At 45.2% G+C, this 21921-nt stretch overlaps 1 protein-coding gene across 6 annotated transcripts in view; it reads right to left on the bottom strand.

Moving 5' to 3' along the window:
* The window catches only part of nktr (natural killer cell triggering receptor), a 102930-nt gene continuing 81009 nt past the window's right edge, over positions 1–21921 (bottom strand). For 4 of the 6 annotated variants that reach the window (XM_052516243.1, XM_052516244.1, XM_052516240.1 and 1 more), the window contains 6 exons: positions 21819–21906; positions 19378–19529; positions 13970–16858; positions 13531–13674; positions 9142–9234; positions 1–2954 (listed from right to left, as the gene is read on the bottom strand). In XM_052516243.1, the coding sequence (XP_052372203.1) occupies positions 2891–2954; positions 9142–9234; positions 13531–13674; positions 13970–16858; positions 19378–19529; positions 21819–21906 (3430 nt within the window). In that variant the 3' untranslated portion in view covers positions 1–2890. The remainder of the gene's footprint in view (positions 2955–9141; positions 9235–13530; positions 13675–13969; positions 16859–19377; positions 19530–21818; positions 21907–21921) is intronic. The other 2 variants (XM_052516242.1, XM_052516241.1) reach the window with 2 other exon arrangements.

The raw sequence follows: 21921 nt of genomic DNA, 5'->3' as shown, positions 1-21921 counted from the left end.
AAAGCCTTACTTGAGTTTTAATGTTTGAATGCAGCCTTTTCAATGACCGCAGGATACAGACATCTCGTCAACACATGTTGTACATTCATGAAACTATTGAGGCAAAATAACTGTTAGAACAATGAAAATATTCAGTGAAAAACTAAACAGGCATTTGTCTTCTGTAATCACTTACCTGGGTCAAAAATGGCAGAAAGCCTGACCTGAACTTGACCGATGAGAAACTAATTTCCTTTGCAAAACGTTGGTATAGTTTGCTGCGGTATATACTAATGAGAATGATCCAGTACCAACCACTACTAACCCAGGATTTTTTTTGTGGCGCTGCTAAATACGTCCGGGGGCAGCGCCCCCTTTCGGATTTGTTTTTGAATGTCAAACTGCCTTTTCCTGCAATCTAGAACAAACAATTGTACTTTTATGACAAGCAAAATAAACACCTCCTGCTAACCACTATTAACTAACCATAGGGCCCCTGTCCTGCCATCTGTCTCACCCTGTCCAAGCAGCTTAAGGCTTTTCTTCCTTTACCCACATGATGGTGACCACCGTTTAAATGCAAACTATGAAATACATTTTGAACCCATTGATAATTCTCAAACAAAAACAGAACTTGTCTATCATAAACTCAACATTGGATCAGTTTCTTGCTTGATGTACATTCAGTTATTTCAGTGTATAAAATCAATACTAAATAAAATGAACTTAAAAAACAAATTAAAACTGTCTGTTAGGAATAAACAAATATACAGTGCCTTCAGAAAGTATTCACAACCTTGACTTATTACACATTTTGTTGTGTTACATCCAGAAATGGATTACATTTAGATTTTGTGTCACTGGCCGACACACAATATCCCATAATGTCAAAGTGGAATTCCGTATTTTTATTTTACAAAATGAATAAAAAATGAGTATCTTAAATGTCTTCAGTCAATAAGTATTCAATCCCTTTGTTATGACAAGCCAAAATAAGTTCAGGAGTAAAAATGATCTGAACAAGTCACATAAGTTGCATTGACTCACTGTATGTAATAATAGTTTAACATCATTTTTGAACGACTTCCTCATCTCTGTACCCCACACACACACAATTATCTATAAGGTCCCTCAGTAGAGCAGTGCATTTCAAACACAGATTCAAACACAAAGAACAGGGAGGTTTTACAATGCCTCGCAAAGAAGGGCACCTATTGGTAGATAGATTTTTAAAAAAGCAGACATTGAATATCCCTTTGAGCATGTTGAAGTTATTAATTACACCTTGGATGCTGTAACAATACACCCAGTCACTACAAAGATACAGGCGTCCTTCCTAAGTTGCCGGAGAGGAAGGAAAGAGCTCAGGGATTTCACAATGAGGCCAATGGTGACTTTAAAACTGTTAAAGGAGTTTAATGGCTGTGATGGGAGAAAACTGAGGATGAATCAACAACATGGTAGTTACTCCACAATACTAACCTAATTTACAGAGTGAAAATAATGAAGTCTGTACAGAATAAAAAATGTTCCAAAACATGCATCCTGTTTGCAATAAGGCACTAAAGTAAAACTGTCAAAAATGTGGCATCTGTAAGAACTAGGAGTTTTTCAGGATAAATGGAAATGTAACAGAGCTAAGCACAGGTAAAATCCAAGAGGAAAACCTGGTTCAGTCTGCTTTCCAACAGAGATTAATTTACCTTTCAGCAAGACAATAACCTAAAACTTAAGGCCAAATATACACTACAGTTACTTACCAAGAAGACATTGAATGTTCCTGAGTGGCTTAATTATGTATGGCAAGACTTGATCAACAACCAATTTGACAGCGCTTGAAGACATTTTGAAAGAATAATGTGCAAATGTTGTACAATCCTGGTGTGCAAATCTCTTAGAGACTTACCCAGAAACACTCACAGCTGTAATCGCTGCCAGGCAGGGGTGGCAGGGTAGCCTAGTGGTTAGAGCGTTGGACAAGTAACCGGAAGGTTGCAAGTTCAAACCCCCGAGTTTTGCCCCTGAACAGGCAGTTAACCCACTGTTCCTAGGCCGTCATTGAAAATAAGAATATGTTCTTAACTGACTTGCCTGGTTAAATAAAGGTAAAAATAAAAAAAGTGAATAAAGGAAATATTTCTCTATTTAACTTTCAATTAATTAGCAAGAATGTCTAAAAACATGTTTTCACTTTGTCATTAGAGGGTATTGTGTGCAGATGTGTGAGAGAAAATAGATAATTAATCCATTTTGAATTCAGGTTCTAACAAAATGTGGAATAAGTCAAGGGTTATGAATGCTTTCTAATAGCCACACAAATGACATACAGGTCATTACTTTTCCCTCTATATAAGAAGTAACCAAATAAGTTCCCAATAGAAGATGAGAGAACAAAAGGCATGCCTGGTCCCAGATCTGTTTGTACTCTTGTCCAGTTCGGTATTACACTGAGTGACAGAGAGTAGGCATGATAGCTGTATAGACCCACAGGAATCACAAGGACAGAGACAGAATCATGAACCAGATCAACCCATATGAAGCATCAGGACAGAAACTGACTCATAAATCATCAGGACAGAAACAGACTCATGAATCATCAGGACAGAAACAGACTCATGAATCATCAGGACAGAAACAGACTCATGAATCATCAGAACAGAAACAGACTCATGAATCATCAGGACAGAAACAGACTCATGAATCATCAGGACAGAAACAGACTCATGAATCATCAGGACAGAAACAGACTCATGAATCATCAGGACAGAAACAGACTCATGAATCATCAGGACAGAGACAGAAACAGACTCATGAATCATCAGGACAGAAACAGACTCATGAATCATCAGGACAGAGACAGAAACAGACTCATGAATCATCAGGACAGAGAAGGTATCAGACATGATCCAGCTCAACTGTATCTTCCACTGTGACTCCAGTGTCGGGAGGAGCTGCGACTAGAGGAGTGGTAAGACCTGCAGAGGGACAGACACATGAATGGGGGAAAACAGTGAAAATAGAAATAAATATTTCACTTTAGTCTCGTTAAGTGGATGGTTAGACTCTTAAAAATGTTTTTAAAACAGTGGAGTAACTTTAGCAAGAGGAGAAGAGAACAGAGAATTAACCTGTGGGGGGTTGAGAATATACCTATCAGGTGGGGGGTTGAGAATATACCTGTCAGGTGGGGGGTTGAGAATATACCTGTCAGGTGGGGGGGTGAGAATATACCTGTCAGGTGGGGGGTGAGAATATACCTGTTAGGTGGGAGGGCTGAGAATATACCTGTTAGGTGGGGGTGGGTGAGAATATACCTGTCAGGTGGGGGTTGAGAATATACCTGTCAGGTGGGAGGAATGAGAATATACCTGTTAGGTGGGGGTTGAGAATATACCTGTCAGGTGGGAGGAATGAGAATATACCTGTTAGGTGGGGGGTTGAGAATATACCTGTCAGGTGGGGGTTGAGAATATACCTGTCAGGTGGGAGGGCTGAGAATATACCTGTTAGGTGGGAGGGCTGAGAATATACCTGTTAGGTGGGAGGGCTGAGAATATACCTGTTAGGTGGGGGGTTGAGAATATACCTGTCAGGTGGGGGTTGAGAATATACCTGTCAGGTGGGAGGGCTGAGAATATACCTGTTAGGTGGGGGCTGAGAATATACCTGTCAGGTGGGGGTTGAGAATATACCTGTCAGGTGGGGGTTGAGAATATACCTGTCAGGTGGGAGGGCTGAGAATATACCTGTTAGGTGGGAGGGCTGAGAATATACCTGTTAGGTGGGAGGGCTGAGAATATACCTGTTAGGTGGGAGGGCTGAGAATATACCTGTTAGGTGGGGGGTTGAGAATATACCTGTCAGGTGGGGGTTGAGAATATACCTGTCAGGTGGGAGGGCTGAGAATATACCTGTTAGGTGGGAGGGCTGAGAATATACCTGTTAGGTGGGGGGGGTTGAGAATATACCTGTCAGGTGGGGGGTTGAGAATATACCTGTCAGGTGGGAGGGCTGAGAATATACCTGTTAGGTGGGAGGGCTGAGAATATACCTGTTAGGTGGGAGGGCTGAGAATATACCTGTTAGGTGGGGGGGTTGAGAATATACCTGTCAGGTGGGGGTTGAGAATATACCTGTCAGGTGGGAGGGCTGAGAATATACCTGTTAGGTGGGGGGCTGAGAATATACCTGTCAGGTGGGAGGAATGAGAATATACCTGTCAGGTGGGAGGGATGAGAATATACCTGTCAGGTGGGAGGGTTGAGAATATACCTGTCAGGTGGGAGGGTTGAGAATATACCTGTCAGGTGGGAGGAATGAGAATATACCTGTCAGGTGGGAGGGCTGAGAATATACCTGTCAGGTGGGAGGGCTGAGAATATATCTGTTAGGTGGAGGGTTGAGAATATATCTGTCAGGTGGGGGGGCTTGAGAATATACCTGTCAGGTGGAGGAATGAGAATATACCTGTCGGGGGGTGGGGGGGCTTGAGAATATACCTGTCAGGTGGAGGAATGAGAATATACCTGTCGGGGTGGGGGCTTGAGAATATACCTATCGGGGTGGGGGCTTGAGAATATACCTGTCGGGGAGGGGGGGGGTTGAGAATATACCTGTCGGGGGGTGGGGGGAGAATATACCTGTCGGGGGGGGGGCTTGAGAATATACCTGTCGGGGGTGGGGGGCTTGGGAATATACCTGTCGGGGGGTGGGGGGGCTTGGTAATATACCTGTCGGGGCGGGGGCTTGAGAATATACCTGTCGGGGGCGGGGGGCTTGAGAATATACCTGTCGGGGCGGGGGGCTTGAGAATATACCTGTCGGGGCGGGGGGCTTGAGAATATACCTGTCGGGGTGGGGGCTTGAGAATATACCTGTCGGGGGGTGGGGGGCTTGAGAATATACCTGTCGGGGGTGGGGGGCTTGAGAATATACCTGCGGGGTGGGGGGCTTGAGAATATACCTGTCGGGGTGGGGGGCTTGAGAATATACCTGTCGGGGTGGGGGGCTTGAGAATATACCTGTCGGGGGGTGGGGGTTTGAGAATATACCTGTCGGGGGGGGGGGGGTTTGAGAATATACCTGTCGGGGTGGGGGGTTGAGAATATACCTGTCGGGGGGGGGGGGTTGAGAATATACCTGTCGGGGGGTGGGGGGTTGAGAATATACCTGTCGGGGGGTGGGGGGTTGAGAATATACCTGTCAGGTGGGAGGGCTGAGAATATACCTGTCAGGTGGGAGGGTTGAGAATATACCTGTTAGGTGGGAGGGCTGAGAATATACCTGTCAGGTGGGAGGGTTGAGAATATATCTGTCAGGTGGGAGGGCTGAGAATATACCTGTCGGGGGTGGGGGTTGAGAATATACCTGTCGGGGGTGGGGGTGGAGAATATACCTGTCAGGTGGGAGGGCTGAGAATATACCTGTCAGGTGGGGGCTTGAGAATATACCTGTCGGGGTGGGTGGGTTGAGAATATACCTGTCAGGTGGGGGTTGAAAATATACCTGTCAGGTGGGGGGGGGTTGAGAATATACCTGTCAGGTGGGAGGGCTGAGAATATACCTGTCAGGTGGGGGGGCTTGAGAATATACCTGTCGGGGTGGGTGGGTTGAGAATATACCTGTCGGGGGGGATTGAGAACATGCCTGTCAGGTGGGGGGTTGAGAATATTCATGTCAGGTGGGGGGTTGAGAATATTCATGTCAGGTGGGGGGTTGAGAATATACCTGTTAGGTGGGAGGGCTGAGAATATACCTGTCAGGTGGGGGGGTTGAGAATATACCTGTTAGGTGGGGGGCTGAGAATATACCTGTCAGGTGGGGGGGCTGAGAATATACCTGTCAGGTGGGGGGGTTGAGAATATTCATGTCAGGTGGGAGGCCTGAGAATATATCTGTCAGGTGGGAGGGTTGAGAATATACCTGTCAGGTGGGGGGGCTGAGAATATACCTGTCAGGTGGGAGGGCTGAGAATATACCTGTCAGGTGGGAGGGTTGAGAATATACCTGTTAGGTGGGAGGGTTGAGAATATACCTGTCAGGTGGGAGGGTTGAGAATATATCTGTCAGGTGGGAGGGCTGAGAATATACCTGTCGGGGGGGGGGGGGGTTGAGAATATACCTGTCGGGGGGTGGGGGGGTTGAGAATATACCTGTCAGGTGGGAGGGCTGAGAATATACCTGTCAGGTGGGGGGGCTTGAGAATATACCTGTCGGGGGGTGGGTGGGTTGAGAATATACCTGTCAGGTGGGGGTTGAGAATATACCTGTCGGGGGGGGGGGTTGAGAATATACCTGTCAGGTGGGAGGGCTGAGAATATACCTGTCAGGTGGGGGGGCTTGAGAATATACCTGTCGGGGGGTGGGTGGGTTGAGAATATACCTGTCAGGTGGGGGGGTTGAGAATATACCTGTCAGGTGGGAGGGCTGAGAATATACCTGTCAGGTGGGAGGGCTGAGAATATACCTGTCAGGTGGGAGGGCTGAGAATATACCTGTCAGGTGGGAGGGCTGAGAATATACCTGTCGGGGGGTGGGGGGGGGTTGAGAATATACCTGTCGAGAATATACCTGTCAGTTCGGGGGGTTGAGAATATACCTGTCAATATTTTAGTTCTTTCATCACATTCCCAGTGGGTCAGAAGTTTACATATACTCAATTAGTATTTGGTAGCATTGCCTTAAACAATTTAAACTTGGGTCAAGCGTTTCAGGTAGCCTTCCACAAGCTTCCCACAATAAGTTGGGCCCATTCCTCCTGACAGAGCTGGTGTAACTGAGTCAGGATTGTAGGCCTCCCTGCTCGTACACGCAAGGAGTTGTGCCCACAATTTTTCTATAGGATTGAGGTCAGGGCTTTGTCATGGCCACTCCAATACCTTGACTTTGTTGTCCTTAAGCCATTTTGTCATAACTTTGGAAGTATGCTTGGGGTCATTGTCCATTTGGAAGACCCATTTGTGACCAAGCTTTAACTGATGTCTTGAGATGTTGCTTCAATATATCCACATAATTTTCCTCCCTCATGATGCCATCTATTTTGTGAAGTGCACCAGTCCCTCCTGCAGCAAAGCACGCCCACAACATGATGCTTTCACCCCCGTGCTTCACGGTTGGGATGGTGTTCTTCGGCTTGCAAGCATGCCCCCTATTCCTCTAAACATAACAATGGTCATTATGGCCAAACAGTTCTATTTTTGTTTCATCAGACCAGAGGACATTTCTCCAAAAAGTACAATCTTTGTCCCCATGTGCAGTTGCAAACCGTAGTCTGGCGTTTTTGGAGCAGTGGCTTCTTCCTTGCTGAGCGGCCTTTCAGGTTATGTCAATATAGGACTCGTTTTACTGTAGATATAGATACTTTTGTACCTGCTTCTTCCAGCATCTTCACACGGTCCTTTGCTGTTGTTCTGGGATTGATTTACACTTTTTGCACCAAAGTAGGTTCATCTCTAGGAGACAGAACGCGTCTCCCTCCTGAGCAGTATGACGGCTGCGTGGTCTCATGGTGTTTATACTTGTGTATTATTCGTACAGACGTTGTACCTTCAGGCATTTGGAAATTGCTCCCAAAGATGAACAAGACTTGTGGTCTTCAATGCTGATTTCTTTTGATTTTCCCATGATGTCAAGCAGAGGTTCTGAGATTGAAGGTAGGCCTTGAAATACATCCACAGGTACACCTCCAATTGACTCAAATGATGTCAATTAGCCTATCAGAAGCTTCTAAAGCCATGACATTATTTTCTGGAATTTTCCAAGCTGTTTAAAGGCACATTCAACTTAGTGTATGTCAACTTCTGACCCACTGGAATTGTGAAACAGTGAATTATAAGTGAAATAATCTGTCTGTAAACAATTGTTGATAAAATGACGTGTGTCATGAACAAATTAGATGTCCTAACCGGCTTGCCAAAACTATAGCTTGTTGACAAGAAATTTGTTGAGTGGTTGAAAAACGAGTTTTAATGAATCCAACCTGAGTGTATGTAAACTTCTGACTTCAACTGTACCTGTCAGGGGGGGTCTAAGAATATACCTGTCTGATGTGTGTGTGGTGGGGGGTTGAGAATATACCTGTCTGATGTGTGTGTGTGTGTGTGTGTGTGTGAGGGAGGTTGAGAATATACCTGTCTGATGTGTCTGATGTGTGTGTGTGTGTGTGTGTGTGTGTGTGGGGGGGGGTTGAGAATATACCTGTCTGATGTGTGTGTGTGTGTGTGTGTGTGTGTGGGGGGTTGAGAATATACCTGTCTGATGTGTGTGTGTGTGTGTGTGTGTGTGTGTGTGTGTGTGTGTGTGTGTGTGTGTGTGTGTGTGTGTGTGTGGGGGTTGAGAATATACATGTCTGATGTGTGTGTGTGTGTGTGTGTGTGTGTGGGGGGTGAGAATGTCTGATGTGTGTGTGTGTGTGTGTGTGGGGGGGGTTGAGAATATACCTGTCTGATGTGTGTGTGTGTGTGTGTGTGTGGGGGGAGAATATACATGTCTGATGTGTGTGTGTGTGTGTGTGTGTGTGTGGGGTTGAGAATATACATGTCTGATGTGTGTGTGTGTGTGTGTGTGTGTGTGTGTATACCTGTCTGATGTGTGTGTGTGTGTGTGTGGGGTGGGGTTGAGAATATACCTGTCTGATGTGTGTGTGTGTGGGGGTGGGGTTGAGAATATACCTACCTGTCTGATGTGTGTGTGTGGTGTTTGAGAATATACCTGTCTGATGTGTGTGTGTGTGTGGGGTTGAGAATATACCTGTCTGATGTGTGTGTGTGTGTGTGTGTGTGTGTGTGTGTGTGTGTGTGTGTGTGTGTGTGTGTGTGTGTGTGTGTGTGTGTGTGTGTGTGTGTGTGTGTGTGAGGGGGGGGTTGAGAATATACCTGTCTGATGTGTGTGTGTGTGTGTGTGTGTGTGTGGGGGTGGTTGAGAATATACCTGTCTGATGTGTGTGTGAGGTGTTTGAGAATATACCTGTCTGATGTGTGTGTGTGTGTGGGGGTTGAGAATATACCTACCTGTCTGATGTGTGTGTGAGGTGTTTGAGAATATACCTGTCTGATGTGTGTGTGTGTGAGGGGGGTTGAGAATATACCTGTCTGATGTGTGTGTGTGTGAGGGGGGTTGAGAATATACCTGTCTGATGTGTGTGTGGTGGGGGGGACCTCTTACCTGGAGCTCCTGTAGCTATCACTCCTTCTCCCACGCCTCCTGCTGGAGCTGCGGCTACGACTCCGACTAGAGTAAGTGTCATAGGAGTCAGACCTGTGTTAAGATAGACAAAGGACTGTTCACTAAACCATTAAAGTATTCAGACTTCATCCAAGTACACACTGGAAAGTATTTAGGACCCTTGACTTTCTCCACACTGTTACATTACAGCCTTGTTCTAAAATCGATTCAATATTTGATTTCCCCTCAATCGACACACAATACCCAACAATGAGAAAGCAAAAATACTTAGACATTTTTGTAAATGTATTAAAAATTAACAGAAAAACATTTTTACATAAGTATTCAGACCCTTTGCTATGAGACTCGAAATTGAGTCAGGTGCATCCTGTTTCCATTGATCATCCTTGAGATGTTTCAACATCTTGATTGGAGTCCACCTGTGGTAAATTCAATTAATTGGACATGATTTGGAAAGGCACACGCCTGTCTATATAAGGTCCCGCAGATGACTGTGCATGTCAGAGAAAGAACCAAGCCCTGAGGTCGAAGGAATTGTCAGTAGAGCTCAGAGACAGGATTGCATTGAGGCACAGATCTGGGGAAGGATACCAAAAAGTTTCTGTAGCACAGGAAGGTCCCCGAGAACACAGTGGCCTCCATCATTCTTAAATGGAAGAAGTTTGGAACCACCAACACTCTTCCTTGAGCTGTCTGCCCGGCCAAACTGAGTCCTCAGAGGAGAATGGCCTTGGTCAGGGAGGTGACCAAGAACCCGATGGTCACTGGCAGAGCTCCAGAGTTCCTCTGTGGAGATGGGAGAACCTTCTAGAAGGGCAACCATCTCTGCAGCACTCCACCAATCAGGCCTTTATGGTAGAGTGGCCAGATGGAAGCCACTCCTCAGTAAAAGGCACATGACGGCCCGCTTGGAGTTTGCCAAAAGGCACCTAAAGGACTCTCGGACCATGAGAAACAAGATTCTCTGGTCTGATGAAACCAAGATTGAACACTTTGGCCTGAATGCCAAGCACCATGTCTGGAAGAAACCTGGCACAATCACTACATAGAAGCATGGTGGTGGTAGCATCATGCTGTGGGGATGTCTTTCAGCGGCAGGGACTAGGAGACTAGTCAGGATAAAGGGAAAGATGAACAGAGCAAAGTAGAGAGATCCTTGATGAAAACCTGATCCAGAGCACTCAGGACCTCAGACTGGGGCGAAGGTTCACCTTCCAACAGGACAACAACCCTAAGCACACAGCCAAGACAACGCAGGAGTGGCTTCAGGACAAGTCTCTGAATGTCCTTGAGTGGCCCAGCCAGAGCCAGGACTTGAACCCAATCAAACATCTCTGGAGAGACCTGAGAATAGCTGTGCAGCAACATTCCTCATCCAACCTGACAGAGCTTGAGAGGATCTGCAGAGAAGAATGGGAGAAACTCCAAATACAGATGTGCCAAGCTTGTAGCGTCATACCCAAGAAGACTCAATGCTGTAATCGCTGCCTAAAGTGCTTCACCAAAGCACTGGGTAAAGGGTCTGAATACTTATGTACATGTGATTTCAGTTGTTTATTTTTTTTTTTTTAATTTTTTTTTACAAATGTTGCGTTTGTCATTGTGGGTGTAGATTGATGACGAAAAAAAACCCATTTAAATAAGACTGAATATAACAAAATGTGGAAAAATCAAAGTGGCTGAATTCTGTAACTAGAGTTTACCCACAAACCCCAAAAATGTATATTTGTTGATTGACATGATGCACATGTAGAGAAAACATGGCGACATGACTGAGGAGGACAGATGGACAGGTGGACAGTCTACATTGAGGAGGACAGGTCTAGATGGTCTACATTGAGGAGGACAGGTCTAGATGGTCTACATTGAGGAGGACAGGTCTAGATGGTCTACATTGAGGAGGACAGGTCTAGATGGTCTACATTGAGGAGGACAGGTCTAGATGGTCTACATTGAGGAGGACAGGTCTAGATGGTCTACATTGAGGAGGACAGGTCTAGATGGTCTACATTGAGGAGGACAGGTCTAGATGGTCTACATTGAGGAGGACAGGTCTAGATGGTCTACATTGAGGAGGACAGGTCTAGATGGTCTACATTGAGGAGGACAGATGGACAGGTCTAGACGGTCTACATTGAGGAGGACAGGTCTAGATGGTCTACATTGAGGAGGACAGGTCTAGACAGTCTACATTGAGGAGGACAGGTCTAGACAGTCTACATTGAGGAGGACAGGTCTAGACAGTCTACATTGAGGAGGACAGGTAGACAGGTCTAGATGGTCTACATTGAGGAGGACAGGTCTAGATGGTCTACATTGAGGAGGACAGGTCTAGATGGTCTACATTGAGGAGGACAGGTCTAGATGGTCTACATTGAGGAGGACAGGTGGACAGGTCTAGACAGTCTACATTGAGGAGGACAGGTAGACAGGTCTAGATGGTCTACATTGAGGAGGACAGGTAGACAGGTCTAGACAGTCTACATTGAGGAGGACAGGTGGACAGTCTAGATGGTCTACATTGAGGAGGACAGGTAGACAGGTCTAGACAGTCTACATTGAGGAGGACAGGTGGACAGGTCTAGATGGTCTACATTGAGGAGGACAGGTGGACAGGTCTAGACAGTCTACATTGAGGAGGACAGGTAGACAGGTCTAGACAGTCTACATTGAGGAGGACAGGTAGACAGGTCTAGACAGTCTACATTGAGGACAGATGGACAGGTCTAGACAGTCTACATTGAGGAGGACAGATGGACAGGTCTAGACAGTCTACATTGAGGAGGACAGGTGGACAGGTCTAGACAGTCTACATTGACGAGGACAGATGGACAGGTCGAGATGGTCTACATTGAGGAGGACAGGTCTAGACAGTCTACATTGAGGAGGACAGGTATAGACAGTCTACATTGCTTTTACACCTGCATTGTTTGCTGTTTGGGGTTTTAGGCTGGGTTTCTGTACAGCACTTTGAGATAACAGCTGATGTACGAAGGGCTATATAAATAAATTTGATTTGATTTGATTGAGGAGGACAGATGGACAGGTCTAGTAGACAGGTCTAGACAGTCTTTGAGGAGGGGACAGATGGACAGGTCTAGGTCTAGATGGTCTACATTGAGGAGGACAGGTGGACAGGTCTAGATGGTCTACATTGAGGAGGACAGGTGGACAGGTCTAGATGGTCTACATTGAGGACAGGTGGACAGGTCTAGACAGTCTACATTGAGGAGGACAGATGGACAGGTCTAGACAGTCTACATTGAGGAGGACAGGTGGACAGGTCTAGACAGTCTACATTGACGAGGACAGATGGACAGGTCGAGATGGTCTACATTGAGGAGGACAGGTCTAGACAGTCTACATTGAGGAGGACAGGTATAGACAGTCTACATTGAGGAGGACAGGTGGACAGGTCTAGACAGTCTACATTGAGGAGGACAGGTGGACAGGTCTAGATGGTCTACATTGAGGAGGACAGGAGGACAGGTCTAGACAGTCTACATTGAGGAGGACAGGTGGACAGGTCTAGATGGTCTACATTGAGGAGGACAGATGGACAGGTCTAGACAGTCTACATTGAGGAGGACAGGTGGACAGGTCTAGACAGTCTACATTGAGGAGGACAGGTAGACAGGTCTAGACAGTCTACATTGAGGAGGACAGATGGACAGGTCTAGACGGTCTACATTGAGGAGGACAGGTGGACAGGTCTAGATGGTCTACATTGAGGAGGACAGGTGGACAGGTCTAGATGGTCTACATTGAGGAGGACAGATGGACAGGTCTAGACAGTCTACATTGAGGAGGACAGATGGACAGGTCTAGACAGTCTACATTGAGGAGGACAGGTAGACAGGTCTAGATGGTCTACATTGAGGAGGACAGATGGACAGGTCTAGACGGTCTACATTGAGGAGGACAGGTGGACAGGTCTAGATGGTCTACATTGAGGAGGACAGGTAGACAGGTCTAGATGGTCTACATTGAGGAGGACAGGTGGACAGGTCTAGATGGTCTACATTGAGGAGGACAGGTGGACAGGTCTAGATGGTCTACATTGAGGAGGACAGGTAGACAGGTCTAGATGGTCTACATTGAGGAGGACAGATGGACAGGTCTAGATGGTCTACATTGAGGAGGACAGATGGACAGGTCTACATGGTCTACATTGAGGAGGACAGATGGACAGGTCTACATGGTCTACATTGACGAGGACAGATGGACAGGTCTAGATGGTCTACATTGAAGAGGACAGATGGACAGGTCTGGACTGTCTACATTGAGGAGGATAGATGGACAGGTCTAGATGATCTACATTGAGGAGGACAGGTGGACAGGTCTACATGGTCAACATGTCTAGTCTACCTGGATCTCCTGCGTCGATCATAAGAACGGCTTCTGGAATTACTTCTACTAGAGGTCCGACTATGACTGTTGTAGCTGCGGTAGGTGATGCTGCGGGACTGGGAGCGTCCTCTGGGATACCTCCTCCTGCTCCTGCTCCGACTCCTAGGAGAAGAGTTCCAGATTAAATCAGATTATTTCTGTCATGTCCATATCAGACCTGTAGACCATAAAACATGGATATGTTACATAAATTACCTTTATATTACACAAACCAGACATTACCTGGCTACATATCAAAATAACATCAATCATTTGTCAGTCAGTCAACCAGCCAGCCAGCTGGCCACCCAACCAGTCAGTCAGGTCAGCCAACCGGCCAGTAAACCAGTCAGTCGGTAAACTGCCCAGTCAGTCAGTAAGCCAGACAGCCAGTAAGTAAGTAAGCCAGTCAGCAAACCTGGAGGAGTAGCTGGAGGAGCGCGATCTATTCCTGGAGCGGCTGGAGGAGGGGGATCTTCCTCTGGACCTGTGGGAGGGGCTAGACCCCGACCGGGACCTCCTGCTTCCCCGCTCCTCCTCCGTGGCCCCTCCCACAGCTCCAGCTGCAGACTGAGACCTCTCCTCACTGGAACTGCTGTCCTGGTTCCTGGGCCTCTGGTTCAGTCTGGCCGTCTTCCGTACCTCGTCGAACAGCGACCCCGGACGCACCCGGCTCTGGCTCTTGATCTGGATGCTGACTCCCCCCTGGGTCCTCCCGCCTTGGCTCTGGGTCCTGCTGCCCTGGGGCCTGATGCCTTCCTGGGGCTGGGTCCGGGGCCCACTGTGCTCCGGGAGTCTTGTGGGGAGCAGACGAGCCAGGGAGGAGGGGTTTGGGTTCATGGCTTGCAGAGCAGCCATCCCCTTTAGAGGCTTCCATTTAGGGTCGACAGGAGGACCAGCGGCTCTGCCTGCTGCAGTTTCCTGCTGCTCCCCACTAGCTAGCATCACAGCTGGCAGAGATGCTGTACACTGTGGATCTTTAACAGGTGAGAGAAACACGTCTCCCTTCTTTAAGGAGCGACTCAGAGGAGACAGTGTTTTCAGACTGATATCTGGTGCCTGTTGGCCCGGAAGGCCTGCTGGCTCGGTAGTGGGGTCAGGGAGGTCATGTTCTGGGGTGCAGATCTCCATATCGTCTACCATCTCTGGCTGATCCATCTTTGGCAGGTTAGCAGTGAGGTCCTGAGGTTTTGAGTGTTTTGGGTTAAAGTTGGCAGTTGGTTTAGCTTTCAGTTCTTTGGTAATCTCTGCTGCATCTTCCACTCTGTGAGGCATTGGCTGTACTGAACTGTTTCTGTTGGGTGAAGCAGGACTTATCTCCTTGTCCTCCTTTTCCAGACATGGAGATTTGCCAGGTCTTCCCCTGACAGCTCTCTGAGGACTATCCTTTACAGCAGTATGTTGTTGCTCCAGACGTTTCTCTTTCTGGGACTCATCCTCCTCCTCATCCTCTCCAAACTCCATTGGCGGCTGCCAGTGGAATGTCTCCTTCAGCTTCTGGTGTTTCCTCTTGGACCGCTTTGACTTGACCTTTGACCTGTGGGAGCCAGACTTGGCAGAGCTCCTCCTCTTGCGTTTGTGTTTACGTTTGTTCTTCTTCCTGCTCTTGTGTCTCTCTGCCTCGAGGCCCTTCTCAGGGCTCCCCTCCAATGGGGTGGCATTATGTACAGGTGCAGGAAGCGGCAACACAGAGGTTCCAGGGGCTTTGTTCATCTTGCTGTGTGACCGTACATGGTGTTCATGTTCTGACTCGGAGCTGGCCTCGCCCTCCTCCTTCTCTGACAGGAAGACCTTGGGCTCGGTGGTGGCCATCTTGGGCAGCACCTTCTCAGAGTCGCTCTCAGAGTCCCACCCAGCGAGAGCTGCTAGTCTCTGGTCAGGAATCTCTGCTGACCTAACATCAGGCTTTTGGTTGTTCACCAGGCTGGTCTTTCTGCCTAGTTTATCCCCGTCACTGTCCCACTCTGACCTACTGCTGGGTTCCTCCAAGGACTTTTGGTTTGGTTTCAGACTTTTTGCTTCCGTTTCCTGATGAGGTCGGTCTTCTGATAAGATGCCAAAGAGCTTTGGTCCCTTGGAGCCATTCTGCCTGGGCCCAGGACTGTGTTCGCTGTCTGTTCCGTCCTCAGAGTCAGATGAAAACATGTTGATCTGGGAGTCAGGCGCTTTGAGGTACTTATCCAGGTTCTTGATCCGCTTCAGAGAGCTGTAGTACTGTTTCCAGCCCTTGTCTATAGTCTTGTCTAAGGTCTTGTCTAGGCCTCTCCTGTGAGAGTCATAGGAGTCTGACCTGCTGTAGGAGGAGGATCTGCTGTAGTAGGGACCTGGTGACCGTATCCTGGACCGGGAGTGACTCCTGGAGTGACTGTGAGACCGGCTGTAGGACCTGCTCCTGTAGGAGCCGCTGGGTGATCGTCTCTGGTGTCTGTGGCTCTTAGAGCCACGGCTCTTTTCCAGGTGGGAGTTATCTGGGTGGTTATCAGATGTACTGGGAGCTGTGGGGCCTATGGGGGACAGACAGGCTGGAGTCGTCTTGGTCTTGACCTCCTGGACTCGGACGTAGGAGGGTTTCCACGGTTTCTGGCCAGGCTTCCAGCGTGAGGGAGGGGGGCTGTCACTCATGGGTATGACAGGGGCGTTCTCAGGGGCTGGGGTGGCAGGGAGGGCTGTGGCTTTGGTCTCTACACCCTTCACTGCCCCTGCGGTTGAGGCGTCTGGCTTTAGCTTGCTGACGTCAGCCATCTTGGACTTCTTGGAGGATCTGGTTGGCTTTCTCCTCCTGAGCCGGGACAAAGACCTGGACCTGGATCTGTACCGGGATCTGGATCGAGACCTGGATGTGGACCTTGACATAGATAGAGACCTGCTTCTGGAGTGAGACAGACTCCTGGACTGGGAGTAAGACACAGACCTGCCCCTGGATCTGGAGCGGCTAGGTGTGTAGGAACTGGAGTCTCTGGATGAAGGGGAGGAGTGACGCCGCTTGCCCGACCCGGAGCACTGCTTTCTGGGGGAGCGTCTGTGGGCGGAAGGGGTCCGGGACACTGAGAGGGACCTTCTCTCAATATCACCAGGATTTGTCCCCTGACCCTCTCGGACGGGCGACTGTTTGGGCTCTTTGCTCTTGGTGGACTCCTTCTTTTGTCTCTTGGCATGTTTGCGTTTCTTGGCCTTCTTGCGCTTGGCTTTCTTCTTCTCCTTCCTGTGTGGGCGGGGCTGGCTGGAGCGGTCAGAGCTGTGGCCTGAGGAGCACTCCGGGGACTGGGACCATGGGGAGTCACTCCTGCTGCGGTCTCCCTCCCATCTGCTGGAACAACGGTCATTCAATCTGTTAAGTCAAGATCCCACCCTCAGAGATAACAGTCGAACTGACCTCAAGGTTTCAAACAATACGACATGTAGCTGGATCAGTGGTTAGCATTGATAATGCTTAAGTTGTCACACAGAGTAGCTATGTATTATATATACACATATAGTAGTTATAGTAGCTAGGTGTTGTTTAGATAAAGTAGCTAGGTTTTATATAGATATAGTAGTCATAGTAGCTATGTATTATACGTACAAATATATACACACACACACACATATCTGTATATATATATATGTGTATGTGTGTGTGTGTGTGTGTGTGTGTGTGTGTGTGTGTGTGTGTGTGTATGTATGTATGTATATATATATATATATATATATATATATATATATATATATATATATATACACATATATATATACACATATATATATATATATATATATATATATATACATATACACACACACACATATCTGTATATATATATATATATATATATATGTGTGTATATATATATATTGTGAAGAATCAACAACAAGTGGGACACAATCATGAAGTGGAACGACATTTATTGGATATTTCAAACTTTTTTAACAAATCAAAAACTGAAAAATTGGGCGTGCAAAATTATTCAGCCCCCTTAAGTTAATACTTTGTAGCGCCACCTTTTGCTGCGATTACAGCTGTAAGTCGCTTGGGGTATGTCTCTATCAGTTTTGCACATCGAGAGACTGAAATGTTTTCCCATTCCTCCTTGCAAAACAGCTCGAGCTCAGTGAGGTTGGATGGAGAGCATTTGTGAACAGCAGTTTTCAGTTCTTTCCACAGATTTTCGATTGGATTCAGGTCTGGACTTTGACTTGGCCATTCTAACACCTGGATATGTTTATTTTTTAACCATTCCATTGTAGATTTTGCTTTATGTTTTCGATCATTGTCTTGTTGGAAGACAAATCTCCGTCCCAGTCTCAGGTCTTTTGCAGACTCCATCAGGTTTTCTTCCAGAATGGTCCTGTATTTGGCTCCATCCATCTTCCCATCAATTTTAACCATCTTCCCTGTCCCTGCTGAAGAAAAGCAGGCCCAAACCATGATGCTGCCACCACCATGTTTGACAGTGGGGATGGTGTGTTCAGGGTGATGAGCTGTGTTGCTTTTACGCCAAACATAACGTTTTGCATTGTTGCCAAAAAGTTCAATTTTGGTTTCATCTGACCAGAGCACCTTCTTCCACATGTTTGGTGTGTCTCCCAGGTGGCTTGTGGCAAACTTTAAACGACACTTTTTATGGATATCTTTAAGAAATGGCTTTCTTCTTGCCACTCTTCCATAAAGGCCAGATTTGTGCAATATACGACTGATTGTTGTCCTATGGACAGAGTCTCCCACCTCAGCTGTAGATCTCTGCAGTTCATCCAGAGTGATCATGGGCCTCTTGGCTGCATCTCTGATCAGTCTTCTCCTTGTATGAGCTGAAAGTTTAGAGGGACGGCCAGGTCTTGGTAGATTTTCAGTGGTCTGATACTCCTTCCATTTCAATATTATCGCTTGCACAGTGCTCCTTGGGATATTTAAAGCTTGGGAAATCTTTTTGTATCCAAATCCGGCTTTAAACTTCTTCACAACGGTATCTCGGATACTGGTGTGTTCCTTGTTCTTCATGATGCTCTCTGCGCTTTTAACGGACCTCTGAGACTATCACAGTGCAGGTGCATTTATACGGAGACTTGATTACACACAGGTGGATTGTATTTATCATCATTAGTCATTTAGGTCAACATTGGATCATTCAGAGATCCTCACTGAACTTCTGGAGAGAGTTTGCTGCACTGAAAGTAAAGGGGCTGAATAATTTTGCACGCCCAATTTTTCAGTTTTTGATTTGTTAAAAAAGTTTGAAATATCCAATAAATGTCATTCCACTTCATGATTGTGTCCCACTTGTTGTTGATTCTTCACAAAAAAATACAGTTTTATATCTTTATGTTTGAAGCCTGAAATGTGGCAAAAGGTCGCAAAGTTCAAGGGGGCCAAATACTTTCGCAAGGCACTGTATATAGTAGTTTTAGTAGCTATGAATTATATATTGTAGCTATAGTAGCAAGGTATTATATATATAGTAGTTATAGTAGCAAGGTATTATATATAGTAGTTATAGTAACTATGTATTACATATAGTAGCTATGTATTCATTCAGTTGTACAACTGACTAGGTATCCCACTTTCCCTTTCCCTATTATATATTTATATATACAGTACCAGTCAAAAGTTTGGACACACCCACTCATTCAAGAGTTTGACTTTTTAATATTTTCTACATTGTAAAATAATAGTGAAGACATCAAAACTATGAAACACATATGGAATCATGTAGAAACCAAAACAAGTGTTAAACACATGGTTTTAGGGGAGCTGGGAGTCTCCTATTGTATTTTGACACTTAAATGGTAAGGACCTTTCGGCCCTACCATGCAGTTCCACGATGTATTGTATACAGTTAAACAGTGGTGTACTTGTCTCCTCGGCTCCATCTCTCTACGCTGGGTGGCTGGTAGGTCTTGGTTCTCTGCATTTCCTCCTTCCAGTGGGGCGGAGTTTCGCTGCTTCCTTGTCCCTCCTCCTCCGAAGCTGAGTGCGACTTAGAGCACGTCGGGGTGTGGTACCTCTGCAGAGAGAACAGAACAGGAAACTAACCAGACTGACCTACAGCACACTGGTGTTCTGCACGTCACTTCCTCCCATGATAGTCTCGTCCAGTTTCTACACAGAGCTCCCAAAGGGCTGGTTACCTGATTTCCATGAAGTCAACATTGAATGGTTGCTTTAGTGGGGAATTAAAGACCACAGACAGAAAGATGTTTGCTTCTCTTCCATTAAAAAAAGACCTCTCAGGTCATTCAGCAACATCTTGTTGTCTCTGTACCGTTCATCTTATGTCCTTTGAACAGGTTATGCCTTTGTGCAGAGTCCTGATTCAATCACATTGGGGCTTTAGAGAGACTTCAGACTGGAGAATGTTTTCCATTGGTATGGTATGGTAGGAGTTATAATATGTACCATTGGTATGGTATGGTAGGAGTTATAATATGTACCATTGGTATCATATGGTAGGAGTTATGATATGTACCATTGGTATCATATGGTAGGAGCTATAATATGTACCATTGGTATCATATGGTAGTAGTTATAATATTATGTAACATTGGAATAGGATAATGAACCATTGGAATGGGATGGTAGTAGTTATAATAGGATAATGAACCATTGGTATGGTAGTAGTTATAATAGGATAATGAACCATTGGAATGGGACGGTAGTAGTTATAATAGGATAATGAACCATTGGTATGGTAGTAGTTATAATAGGATAATGAACCATTGGAATGGGATGGTAGTAGTTATAATAGGATAATGAACCATTGGAATGGGATGGTAGTAGTTATAATAGGATAATGAACCATTGGAATGGGATGGTAGTAGTTATAATAGGATGATGAACCATTGGAATGGGACGGTAGTAGTTATAATAGGATAATGAACCATTGGAATGGGACGGTAGTAGTTATAATAGGATAATGAACCATTGGTATGGTAGTAGTTATAATAGGATAATGAACCATTGGAATGGGATGGTAGTAGTTATAATAGGATAATGAACCATTGGAATGGGATGGTAGTAGTTATAATAGGATAATGAACCATTGGAATGGGATGGTAGTAGTTATAATAGGATAATGAACCATTGGAATGGGACGGTAGTAGTTATAATAGGATAATGAACCATTGGAATGGGATGGTAGTAGTTCAAATATTATATACCATTGGCATAGTAGTAGTTATAAAATGATGAACCATTGTTATAGTATAGTAGTGGTTATAACATTATGTACCATTGTCATAGTATGGTAGTAGTTATAATATAAAGAACCATTGGTATAGTATGGTAGTAGTTATGATATGTACCATTGGTGTAGTATGTTAGTAGTTAAAACATGATGTACCATTGTCATAGTATGGTAGTAGTTATAAATAAAGAACCATTGTCATAGTATGGTAGTCGTAATATATGTACCATTGGTATAGTATGGTAGCAGTTATAATATGTACCATTTGTATGGTAGTAGTTAAATGTACCATGTGTGTAGTATGGTAGTAGTTACATGTACCAGTGGTATGGTAGTAGTTGTAATATGTACCACTGGTGTAGTATGGTATTAGTTATAATAGTATAATGTACCACTGGTGTATTATGGTAGTAGTTATAATGTTATGTACCATTGGTATAGTATGGTAGTAGTTATAATGTTATGTACCATTGGTATAGTTGTAATATTATGCACCAATGGTGCATCATTATAGTCATTATAATATTATAATGTACCATTGTTATTATATAGTGGTAGTTATAATAGGATAATGTACCATTGTTATAGTATGGTAATATGTATAATAGGATAATGTACCATTGGTATAGTATGGTAGTAGTTATAATAGGATAATGTACCATTGGTATAGTAGTGTAGTAGTTATAATAGGATAATGTACCATTGGTATAGTATGGTAATATGTATAATAGGATAATGTACCATTGGTATAGTATGGTAAGATGTATAATAGGATAATGTACCATTGGTATAGTATGGTAATATGTATAATAGGATAATGTACCATTGGTATAGTATGGTAATATGTATAATAGGATAATGTACCATTGGTATAGTATGGTAATATGTATAATAGGATAATGTACCATTGGTATAGTATGGTAAGATGTATAATAGGATAATGTACCATTGGTATAGTATGGTAAGATGTATAATAGGATAATGTACCATTGGTATAGTATGGTAATATGTATAATAGGATAATGTACCATTGGTATAGTATGGTAGTAGTTATAATAGGATAATGTACCATTGGTATAGTATTGTAGTAGTTAAAATAGGATAATGTACCATTGTCCCTCTGCCTTTGATCTTGCGTCCAGACTTGGTGACTGACTGCTTCAGGTCATTGGGAAGGGAGGAGACCTCTGGCTTAGTTCTGGAAATAACATGA

Source organism: Oncorhynchus keta, unplaced genomic scaffold (genome assembly GCF_023373465.1).
Source record: "Oncorhynchus keta strain PuntledgeMale-10-30-2019 unplaced genomic scaffold, Oket_V2 Un_scaffold_4195_pilon_pilon, whole genome shotgun sequence".
Lineage (NCBI taxonomy): Eukaryota > Metazoa > Chordata > Actinopteri > Salmoniformes > Salmonidae > Oncorhynchus > Oncorhynchus keta.
This window is presented reverse-complemented; position numbering and strand designations above follow the sequence as displayed.